We start from the raw sequence: 12,119 nt of genomic DNA on the forward strand, positions 1-12,119 counted from the left end.
CCTTTGAACTCTTAAGTGACATTGGTCAGGCTGCAACAAATCTTTTAGGGTTCAGAGGTTGAAAAAAAAAGTTGGATTGGATTATTTTTAATATACTCGTGTTCTTTATGTTCTTATATTATATATGTTCTTTACTTTCTTTTATTTTTGGTTTATGGAATAACATTTTTACTTTTTTCCGGACCATTTTTTTCCCAACTGAATATTTTTCTGTTTGTGGAATATATATATATTTATATATATATTTTTTTTTTTCTTCTGTTTTTGGGAATATTTTTTTCCCGTTTTTTTTTTCATATTTTTTCATGACAGAAAAAATGCCCCCCCCCCCCCCCCCCAAAAAAAAAAAAAAAGAAGGAAAATATTTAATTAGCTAATTTTTTTTTCATTTTCATTTCATTTTTGTATTAGGGGTATTTATGTTGGAAATAAAAACGGTCACTAAGCAGGCTATTGTGCAGTTTTTCAAAAATATGCTTAATTTCCATCCTTTTATTCAAACCCAGGACATTTTTTTTTTAATTGAGTGTCCGTGGCGCTCACTATGCCTTGGCAGTCTCAACTTGACACATAATTGCAAATGGACACAAAAGTCATTGAGCAGAGTTAAAAGACCACAATGATTATTTATTTCCGCATACAGATTTAAAAAAAAATGTATATATCTCTTTCTATATATTTATATTCATAATTGATTGAGTAGCTCTCAACACCGTTGCCAATTGCAGAGGATTCCGCCGAATGATGATCGCTAGCACACCGATTTCACGTCACACTCACAATGATGTCATTAAACACAGACACGGAACCCATAGAACACTACCGAGTAGATTCTAGATGACTTGATATTACGAATCTCTATTTGACCAACTTGTTCACGCCACCATTGAAGACCAACAAATCAACAGTGTACCAGATATGTATTTGGATTTCTGTCCTCATATCCTCCCGAGAGCCAGATGATTCATTTTTGTCCACTCGTTTCCATTTTGTCTCAGCGAGACAGCAACGTGAATTGCATCACTGAGACATCACTGTAAAGGCCAGGATGTCCTCAATTGAGGACACAAGGACTTAGTAGAGTAGCTCCAACAAATGTCCACTATAATGGACACAAATTAATAGGCTGGCTCACAGGAGGACATATATTAACGAGTGATGATAAAATGAAGCCTCATGAAGCACTTGTGATATTTTTTGCTCCTCTAGATGGCACTCTGGTTTAAAAATGCAGTAGAAATATAATATATTTCCATTGCATTTCTTCATTCGCAAAAGGAAACGCATTGCGTTTCTAGCGCATTTTTTCACCAGGTATCAAAAGTGCTTCATGAGGCTTCATCTTCCCATCACTAATAAAAAGAACCACATAATAATAATAATAATCATAATCAAAGACCAAAAACACTTTCAAAATAAAATTTCACACTTTCCGTGCGTCACCTTACAAGCATACTTCTAATCTTAACATATAAATATACACTATGTACAAAATAATCTTATAAAAAAAAAAAAGAGGAAGATCAGTGCGTCAACTTCTTAAATAACTAACGAAATACTAGAATAAAAACATTATTGGTTCAGTAATTTCCTTTGAAGGCGTCCTTGGTACAATAGTCATTTCTTTCTTTGTCTTAAGTGTGATTTTTTTTTTTTTTTTTGCATATTTCAAAACTCATCAAGGCCTTATTCTGAGTTTACCTGCATATGATTCTTGCATTTGATTTTCCTTTCCGTGCAAAGGAATCAGGATAAGCTAAGATAAGATAAGATAAGGCCGGGGCAAAACGTTTTGCTGAAATAAGAAAATAAGGCTTTGCGCTCGAGGCCGCACACGGGACATTCTGTGATAGCGTGAAGCTGACAAGGAAAAAAAAACAAACAAAAAAACGTTTTCAGCAGGCTTTCAGACGAGCGGCGTGAGGGTTTCTCCTTTGAGTGAGGGGGTCGTAAAAGCAATGGCAAAAGGCCAACTTCCTCGTCTGGATTCTCGCGCATTATTTCATGTGTTGATTGACGATTGAAGCCGGAGGGTGTAAAAAAAAAAAAATGTCCTCGTTAGCATGCGAGAAAATTACAAGCCTCCGGGCAAAAAAAAAAAAAAAAAAAAATTGCGACCATCATGATGCGCAAGGTTGAGTCTCACCGTCGTTTACATTCTTCCAGAGTTGAGTAGCTTCAGTTGTATTGCATTCGTGTTCCAGTTATCAAGTTTTCAAGAGCAGCAACTTTACGTTTAAATAAATCCCGGGCTCTCCCCACGCTTGTAAACAGTCCACAAGAAATGGTGGTCACGTCTTCCGTTTATTACACCTAAAAACGCAAGCGGACAAAAAAATATTAGTGATCTTAACCGAGACCAAAAAAAAGCCATATGTGCTGAACTAGGACTGACCAATTGCGATTGTTGTTGTTTTTGCCATTATTTTTGTCCAATGTTGTGGACATTACTTTTTCGTTGATATTTTTTGGATGCATATAATGCACCCTACTAAGTCCCAGTGTCCTCAATAGAGGACATTCTGGCCAATCCCATGACTTCTTATATCTATGGGATGAAATGACCTTTGCTGTCTAGCGGTGACTACATGTCCACTACAGTGGACACAAATTATTAGGCTCAATCTGAGGATGATATAAAAAATTCTTGGCCTGCACCAAAAAAAAAAAAAAGAATCAACTCTTTATTTCTTGCAAAATTATTATTTTGGTTCTGACAACCAGCCTATTCTGTGTCCACTGTAGTGGACATTTGTTTTTCACCTATATCTTAAGACTCATTTAAGCTGTGCTGCTAATTCCTGGTGTCCTCAATAGGGGACATCCTGGCCTTTCCAATGACTGCTAAAATCAACTTTACTGTTTTGCTGAAACTAAATGTCTGAATGATTAAATAAATGGACTGCCCATTTAATATAAAATTGTCCACATTTGAGGTAATAACAAAGCTGATAAATCAGTGAGCCATAAATCAGATGACAACAATAATGATAACAGAATGAAACGAGTATTGTTTTCCAACTTCCTGGGCATTCTGGGAAATTTGGTAAGTTGGCATCTCAGCAAAAATTCAATGGAAGTAATAAAAAGCCTACAGTCAGGTATATGAATATAGGCGAAAACAACCTGCTATTTGAATGTTAAAATCTTGTTATTTACTTTTTTTTGAGGGGTTGAAACATACCTCTGTTGCCATGATGCATTCCTGTTTTTCTTCTGTGATCACAAACACCGACTGGTACATGGACTCTCTGGAGGAACAGATTGTTGATATTCGGCATTCTGGCCTTTCACTGCAAAGATATGCAATAGTATTTATTTTCATATATATTTTTCATATTTATATTTATATATTTATGTATATTTTTCATATTATTTTCATATATACGTATAATATATACTGTTTATATATATACGTATAATATATACTGTTTATATATATATATATATATATATATATATATATATATATATATATATATATATATATATATATATATATATATATATATATATATGAGCAGAATTTGTTTCGTAACCTTGCTCATAAATGATATTAAAATGGATTGAAGTGTCATATAATAAAAGCTAATGAAAACAAATGTAAACAAATGAACTTTTCACTGTTCAAGGGGGCATTTTTCATCTTTATACCCCGCGGGGATTTTATACAGTAGTGAATTTGTTTGTGTCCACTGTCGTGCCCATTTTGTTTCAGCGAGACAGAATTGTGACTCGCATTCCACTCAAACACGTGAGACATCATTGGAAAGGCCAGGATGTCCTCTATTGAGCACACCGGGACTTAGTAGGCTAGCTCGAAGGACAAAAAAAAAAAAAATGTCAACGACAGTGGACACAAACGAATGGGCCGTCTTTCAGGGGGATACGAGCACCTACCTGTACATTCTACTCAGATGTTTTTTATCTTCTATCATCTTTTCACAGTTTTCATCTAAGTCAAGGAGGCATTGTTCATCTTTGTACCCCGCCGAGGTATTATAGTCCACGTGGAAGTGGTTGATGTGTTTGTGGTTGGACTTCTCGCTAGAGCGATCCACTTCCAAGTCCATCTTCTTGTTGGTGTTCTTGAGCTCCGGCGCGGATTTAAGGTTGTCCTTCTGGAAATGGGCCTCGGAAAGGTTGTTCATGGTCTCGGACGCCTGCTGTTTGCTTCTCCGCTTCTTCGCCCGCTTCATGACGGCGAGAAGGATGCAGGAGAGCAGCAGAGCCGCCACCAGGCCCACTCCGGAGATGACCGCCACCCATTTGAGCTTCTCGCCGGACTCCCGGCCCGGGTCGGACAAAGGCACGAGCAGGGACCCGCACTGCGGGCCGCCGGAGTGGGCGGGGCATACGCAGGAAGGACGACCTCGGGCGTCCAGGGAGCAGGTGCCGCCGTTGAGGCAGGTCCGGGCGGCGCAGCCGTCGGCGGGCCTGTCGCAGCGCCGGCCGGCGTAGCCGGGCGGGCACACGCAGGTGTAGTCGTTGATGCGGTCCAGGCAGGTGGAGCCGTTGGCGCAGGGGTCGGCGGCGCACTCGTTGATGTTGATCTCGCAGCGGAGGCCCGCGAAGCCGGCGCGGCAGCTGCACACGCGAAGGTTGCCCTTCAGAGTGCAGTGGCCCCCTAGTGGACAAAAAACATCCGGCAGTGTTGTTAGACAAGATGCAGCAAATCCATAAAGTCTCAAATGAGCTATCTATTCATTTTCAATCCTGCTTTTTGCCTATTAGGAAGTTTCCTGCTCAAATAACATTTTTAAAGCCTTGAAATGAAAATAAGTGCAACATATCGTATATTTTAGTATAGGGCTGCAGATAATTATTGTAACTCATTCACTGCCATTGACGACAATAAATGTCAAACACCTTTTTTTTCTTTTTTGTTAACTGAAATGCCAGTAATAAGCATTGTAAATTTACATTAAATTACACATAAGTACCGAGCATCGTATGTCTGGAGTCGTAAAAATGTGAAAATACGTCTTTGGGATTGAATGAGCTAAAAATATAATCAATTGCTTTAGCGTTTAACTCCCTAATGTTATCAAATATTTTAGTATTAACCTTGTGCGGTATTTTGTCCAATTCTTGGATCTTTACATCAAAGGCATTTCACATCAAAGGGTAAGCGTTGACAGAAGACAGTAGGGAGCTGAAATTTCACCCAGATGCCGACAACATGGCACAACCACTTTGTTATCACACTACAATATATTGGCTAAAATACTGTGAGAATGATGTATAAGAAAATGACAAAAAAGTAAAGTTTATACAGCCAATATAAAATATAATGTTTTTGCAGCCAAAAATGGCCAAATAAGTGGACCATCCCTTTAAAAGTGTGCCACCTGCATGTACGGTAATGAGATCAGCATCTAGAAAGTGGGACAGTGAATTGCTCTCAGGACAACACAATGGAAGACGAAAGTGCCAGGTGTGTCACTTTACACCCCCAATCTCGCCTTTTAGGCCTTTCACCCAAGCGTCAGCTCGATTTCTTCCTCTACATCCAAAGGTAAGATCATGACGGTATTACCGCTCTGAATAACCACAAAACAAGAACACACTGAAAATAAATATTGCACTCTACGAAATTGCATTTTAGCCTAAACAATTTACCTGACTTATTCTTCACATTTATTATACATGCGGCAATCAGAGCAGCACCCCCAATATTATTGCGTACTAGCAATACAATTACAATAAAGATTCTTCTTCTTTCGCCTCCATCTCCCCGTATTTTCATTCTTCCACTTGGGTCCCTGTCACTAACACGCATCTCCTCCGTCTCTCCCTTGTTCCTCCTTTTTCCGGGGCCGACCTCCACCGCTCTAGCTTCCCCTCCCCCTATTGTGCATCCCCTTATCAGCATCAATAACGACGATAAAGACATCGTGTTCTCGAATGCAGATAATATGGAAAAGGTGGCGCCTTACCATTCGTGCATCGCAGGGATGTGCATTTATCCACTTTCTTCTCACAGTTGAGTCCCGTGTAGCCAGCCGGACACTCGCACACGTAACTGTGACCGTCCTCCGTCTCTTTACACTTGCCGCCGAGCAAGCAGGGCGCGTCCTCGCACGTCAGCGTCCGCTGTTCGCAGCGCGGCCCGGTGAAACCCAGCGGACATTCGCACCTGTATCCATTCTCCGTCTCCTGAAAGCGTATCGAAAAAGTTGGGCGTCAGATGTTTTCTTTTCCTATCCTGTTCACAAAGGGCCCCCCGAACGAGCCCCCTCTATCCTATTTACAGTACGCTGTAAACTGGGAACTGGGTCATTCGGGACTTGACAATCAATGGTATCCTCCTGGAACTCGCAGATAGGCGAAGGCAACAACAAAAACAGGAAAGCGCGTGTTGTGGGAAAGGAGAGCGAGGGACTTCCGCACTCACTAAGCAGTTGCCTCCGTTGCGACAGGGCTGTCTGTCACACTCCCTGACCTCCGAGTCACAGTTGACCCCGGTGAAGCCCGGCAGGCAGGCGCAGGTGTAGCTGCCCTGGCCCGTGTTCATGCACGTGGCGCCGTTGGCGCACGGCTTGTGGTGGGTGCAGTAGTTCAGGTCTGGTTGGAAAAAAAAAAAGCCTCGGTTATATCCTCTATGGATGTTATTCACTCAGCATGATGTTGTCAGCCTACCTTGGTCGCAAAGAATACCCCCCCAGCCTTCTTTGCAGGCGCACTCCCAAGGCTCCGTGCAGGTACCGTGTTTACACGATGGATGCAGTTTACACACATCACAAAAGACGCCCTGCCAGCCTTCTCGGCATCTGAAACAAAGACCAGCAAAACGCGGCTATTGTTATTGGAGCAACACTCAAAGAAGCCGTGTGCGGTGCTGGGAAAAAAAGATACTACTACCATGACCTGGGGCGCTTTACTTTGCTTTTTATTTTAATCTAAAGCAAAATAAACACTGAAAATAAACACCGCATGTTTGAATGCTGTTAATATCGCCATCAGACATTTTTTGACAGGAAAAATATAATAGAATATAAAATATAATTGCTAGAATAGTTACATAGGGTGAGAGACAGAGAAAATGAAAAGTCCCCTACAACGCTACCCTGAGGAACCACACCAGTCACAACCATTACAATTAATTACTATTTTCTAAACTGTTTGTCCTCACAAGGCTTGCTGGTGCCTCAACTGTCTTTGGGGAGTAGGGGATGGACCCCCTTAAATGCTTGCCAGCCAATCGCTGGGCCCACAGACACAAACGAACATTCACACTCACAAACACACTTAAGAGGAGACTACCCAGAGAAAACCCACAGAGGCACGGGGAGAACATGCAAAACCCACACAGGAAAGTTGGATCCAGAGGCAAACCCCTGAGAACTCAGGTGGGCGTGCTAAACATTCTGCCACCATGCCGCCCATATTTAGCGATTTAACTTCTTAATGAATTTATATAGCTAGTTAGAGCTAGAAAGGCATGTAGCTAACACGATAGAAAAATACATGGATAGCTAGCTAGCTGGACAGATGTCTAGATCGCTACTTAACTACCAAGCTAGCTAGCTAGATAGATTAGCAAGCTTTAGCTAGCAATATTGGTAGATATGGCAGGAAAATATAGATAGAAAGATGGATGGATCGAACGATAGACAATTTTTTTTAAACTTGGAAGGCTGGTAACGATAAAAAAAAAAAAATCAAAAGTTTACTTTGCTTGTCTTAATTCACTTTTCTTACTGCTAATACAACGAGGCTAAAAAAACAACTTCGACCACAAATCTTTAAAATGTGCCACCCCCGTCACACCTAAGTGAAAATTGCGAGCGATATTATCTGATAAAAAAAACAATAACAAATAATTACTTGATTGTACTTTCTAGTTCCTGTGTGAAACAACAAATAAAAAAGAAACACTTTGTTGTAAATACTCACTTGCATTCTCCAGGTATTGTGCAGTTTCCATTATTTTCATTGCATCCTTCCAAACAGATTGCTGTGAGAAAAAAAAATATAATAGAAGGATGTTAAAGGTTAACCTTTTCTTTCTATAGGGTCTTAGTCAACATTACTTCCTGGTGTTTGAATGGAACGGCACATTTTGTCCACTGTGTTCGTCATGTGACATTGATTTTGCATGCTGTTAAATGGCTGGTTGCTTTGGTGCAGAGCAGATGCTTGTTCTTAAAGCATCAAAAAAAAAAAAAAAAGGCGTGACAGCTGCCCCATTGTTGTCGGTGGGCAGTTCGAGCCCCGTTTGCAGCTGCTGCTCTGTACCGGCGCAACAATAGAGGCCGCAATTTAGTGGCGCGTGGCGGCCTATAATGCTGCGATTAACCCGGCGTGTGCCGCTGACAGAGCTCCTCGCTGGATTAAACGCTGAGAGAAAGTGCGCCAAATCTTCACAGTCACCTTAACTGCCACTGGCCTCACGCACTCGCAGCATAAATCGAATTCGAGTTGCGGCCCGTTTTGATCATATCTACTGAAAATAAAACTAGGAAAAGTGAAATACTTGAAAGATAGCTCACACTGTTAAACATTAAAAAATAACTGAAATTACGATGATACTTTTCACTTGAATTTTGAGTCCTTGTAAAATGTCAACTATAAAGAAATTGATACACTAATAATTTACAAAAAAATCTACCAAGTTTTTGCCTCTTCACCAAGATAAGATTTAAATGTTTTGTCTTTACCTGCTCAGCAGATACAGAGGAAAGTTGTGCCGATTAATCGACTAAAATCAACTAATCGATTGCCACACTGATCATCAAATAATTGTTTTGAAGCATAAAAAAAGTCTATGCAGAATCCCCGCCTCTCAAAATATTTTGCAATTTTTTATGTGCTTTTATGCAAACTAGTGACCAAAATATTCTCCTTTTTGCTACTGGCCTGAATGAGTAAATTAAACGGGTGGAAATTACCGCAAGTTTTTAAAAATCCGATTGACAGATTAATCGGTTATTTCAATGATCGTCAGTTGCAGCTTGAACCCCTGGATGTCAATAGTCAGACTTTGCCATCAGATAAATTCCAGTCACAAGCATTTAGAAACTAACACATGGTGCCATTTTGAAGTTCCACCGAAATTGACACGGCGAGGTTAATGTACATGCAGGCTGAATGCAACTACATTTCGCACATTTATTGCAAAAAAGTGTCAAACACAAAGCAAAAAAGCACACACTGAGGGTCTACTACTACTACACAGCAAACCACCGACTTGTGCCCTTTAAATACAAAGAAAAAAGTGCCCATATGGTGTCTTTACTCGTGCTTACGTTCTTGGCAGTATTGTCCCTTCCATCCTGGCAGACACGCTATTTGCCCGTCAGGCTTGCAGGTGTAGTGGCCAAAAAGGTCGTCTCTGGCAGCGCATATTTTGGAACAAGTGTCCCCGTAGTAATTGTCATTGCAGATGAAGCGGTATGAGTACCTTAGCTCCGTCTGCGTCCCGCTCTGCACATCCTGGGACCACTCATTCCCTATTCCCAACTGTCTTTGGATGGCAAAAGAGCCAATCAACAATTCAGGGTTGGTGGTGTCTGCAGAAAAGGAATACAGTTATTATCATAAGGTTCTTGTAGGATTTGATTTAAGGTCATTAATTTCTGCCACTATCATAATTATTGCCCATTTCGTGGTTTCTGTTACCCTTTTCTTTCCTAGTCAGAAAAGACAAAAAATGAAACTACAGTACTACTTTAAGCTGCTAATTGCACTTGGGCGCCCTCTTGCGGCGGCAGCTCACCAGACAGGTGCTTATTTGGCTTAGATTAATTCATTACTCAATATCAATATGATCATGGTGGAGACTATGTGAAAGGGTGGGGATAGTTTTTTGGCAAGGCTTCATGTGCTCACTTAACACGGTGCACTTTCCCACGCAGGGCCAAAATAAAACAAAGGAAGTTGCGATTGTGTTGCGAGAGCTTTGCTTGCGGTGTGAGTCACAAGACATCCTAGTGGACACAAGTCCAGAGCTCGGACAATGCCAGATGGATGTATTGTCACGTGACCTCCCTCCTCAAGACTGCTTATTGATTTTTGGGGAAATAGGTATGATGTAATAAGACAAGGTGGGTTGTTATTTGGAGATGTCGCCCTCTAGTGGTGCTTCCTTTATTTCGATTTTATTTTTGTTTTTTAATCTATTTACCTCCAGGCTCCTCTGCAGACGAATGCCAAGCTTCAATAATGAGAGAAAAGGCACCCTGGGGAAGCACAAATTGGAAAATATAATTCAACAAAGGCGGTGTACAGACGCACAATTTATCTACGCTCTTTACAAACGTAACATTATGATAGATAGATAGATAGATAGATAGATAGATAGATAGATAGATAGATAGATAGATAGATAGATAGATAAACTGTGTGTAGCTAAATAAAGATTTAAAGCTAGGTTTAAATAATCCATAGCTAAGGATAGAAAGATGAGAGATAAAAACATATATATTTACATAGAATTCATACATAAAACCATAAAACCAATCATATGCGGCAAATACACTAAAGTGTAGACGCAAAAACTACAAAATGCAACTAAATTTCTCTGGATAGATATTTACATTTTATTATCCTTTAGAGGTTATTATTCCACAATATTACTCTCATGAATACATCTAAAACGACTGTGAAATGACGTATTTATATTTTACACCTGTATGTGATTACTGTATGTATACACTTGTATACATGACAATATTTGCATTAAACACACGGCAGAACAAAACAGTAGCCGCAATTCACTGACGACACTTTAGTTTGAATATTGATATAAATACATATTGGTTAATTATTAACTGAAGAATGGTAAATTCCTTGTGGGCTAGTTGAAACGCAAATCAGCATAAAACCGTAGTCGGAATTTAATGACTTTTCGTACCACGAATAGGGTCATTTGCTGATTAGTTTAGTTCGGATCTTCAAATAAAAGAATATCGGCTGATAACTGTTAGCATCGTAAGTCTCTTACTGACTAGGTGAAACGCATAGCAGCTCAAAACAGGAGCTGTCATTTTGTGACTTTTCCAAATTAAATATCTCCCGATCACATTTTCGTTAAAATATCGAAATAAACGCAATGCGCCGTGTCACAAATTCCTTACCGGCCAGGTGAAGTTGAGGGGTAACCGCAGCCTGGAATCCGGCTGCATGCTGAACGAGTCGCTGCCCAAAACGGGTGTCCTGGCCTTGGCAAAAAGACAACCTCCGGGAGTCACCACCGTTTGGAAATTCTTCAGGCAAACAGTGAAAAAAGTCCTGCAGCCGCTCGCGCCGCAGCTCCTTCCACTGGCCAGCGAACCTTTGGAATTGTCAAAGTGATGCAGATCGATCTCGAACACACCTGATGCCAGAACCTAGACACGAGGCGAAAGTTCAGCAAGCAAAATGCAAATTTCCACACAAACCCCCCGCTCTTTTGGAAAAAGCGGACACCGTACCTGAGTAAAACATGTTACAACTATTGCAAGGACAGTTGTGAACCAAACGGCCATCCTTTAAGAGCTTGATGTTCGTATCCTTCGAAGTATTTAGTCCACAAATCCTGGCGCTGGGACGGGGGGGGGATCCAAAATGCAAATAAATAGAATCCCGCGGTAGGTAGAAACTCCAGCTGGGGGGGTTAAGAGTTATCCAGTGCAAAATAAGAGGTTAGACCGATATCAAAATAGTCAATATCCACAAGTGAGTCATTCTGCGGTCTTTGTGATGTCCATCCATCGTGCCGGTCACTTGTGGTACTTTGTTGTTGTTGTGTTGCTTTTGGGACACTTGCGAGGACGAGAGTGAGGCGTGTGCATGCATGTGGACGAGCATCAGTGCATGGTGTCACCCACTGTGGGCTCGGTCACGTCGCCCCTCTTGCTTATATATGGCCCAGCTGGCAGGAACATGACAATAATCGCCGCCCCCTCTCGTGCCCCCCCCTACACACACACACACACACACACCCACACACACACATCATCCCCGAGTGTGCTTCAGTGGCCACGTCAATTCCGAGATTTGATTCAAGTAAATAAAAATGCACCCTTTTTGACTGACGAATGCGATTAATCCTGATTAATTTAGGGAAAATGTGCAATTAATTAGTTAAAAAAAAATATGTTTGACAGCACTAGTATATCAATCAATCAATCAAT

The 12,119-nt window shown here is 40.9% G+C and overlaps 1 protein-coding gene across 1 annotated transcript; it reads right to left on the bottom strand.

The window, feature by feature from the left end:
* Window positions 1-601: 601 nt before the first annotated feature.
* Window positions 602-11,804, bottom strand: LOC148412626 (delta-like protein 4). Its single transcript, XM_088433966.1, has 11 exons — window positions 11,418-11,804; window positions 11,082-11,333; window positions 10,130-10,184; window positions 9,252-9,515; window positions 7,900-7,960; window positions 6,643-6,773; window positions 6,398-6,567; window positions 5,940-6,159; window positions 3,901-4,627; window positions 3,185-3,293; window positions 602-2,313 (listed from the first exon to the last, which is right to left on the bottom strand). The coding sequence occupies exons 1-11, from the start codon at window positions 11,469-11,471 to the stop codon at window positions 2,308-2,310; spliced, it is 2,049 nt and encodes a 682-aa protein (XP_088290092.1). The 5' UTR covers window positions 11,472-11,804; the 3' UTR covers window positions 602-2,307.
* Window positions 11,805-12,119: the final 315 nt, after the last annotated feature.

The sequence above is a fragment of the Hippichthys cyanospilos genome, chromosome 14 (genome assembly GCF_059441005.1).
Source record: "Hippichthys cyanospilos isolate Australia breed blue-spotted pipefish chromosome 14, RoL_Hcya_1.0, whole genome shotgun sequence".
Taxonomy (NCBI): domain Eukaryota; kingdom Metazoa; phylum Chordata; class Actinopteri; order Syngnathiformes; family Syngnathidae; genus Hippichthys; species Hippichthys cyanospilos.

Excerpts from the sequence above, each read along its gene's own strand:
- LOC148412626 (XM_088433966.1), bottom strand. The coding sequence starts at position 11,471 with ATGGCCGTTTGGTTCACAACTGTCCTTGCAATAGTTGTAACATGTTTT. Across the intron at positions 9,516-10,129 it reads GTCTGCAGAGGAGCCTGGAG|ACACCACCAACCCTGAATTG; the intron begins GTAAATAGATTA and ends CCTTTTCTGCAG. Across the intron at positions 3,294-3,900 it reads CATCTGAGTAGAATGTACAG|TGAAAGGCCAGAATGCCGAA; the intron begins GTAGGTGCTCGT and ends ATATCTTTGCAG.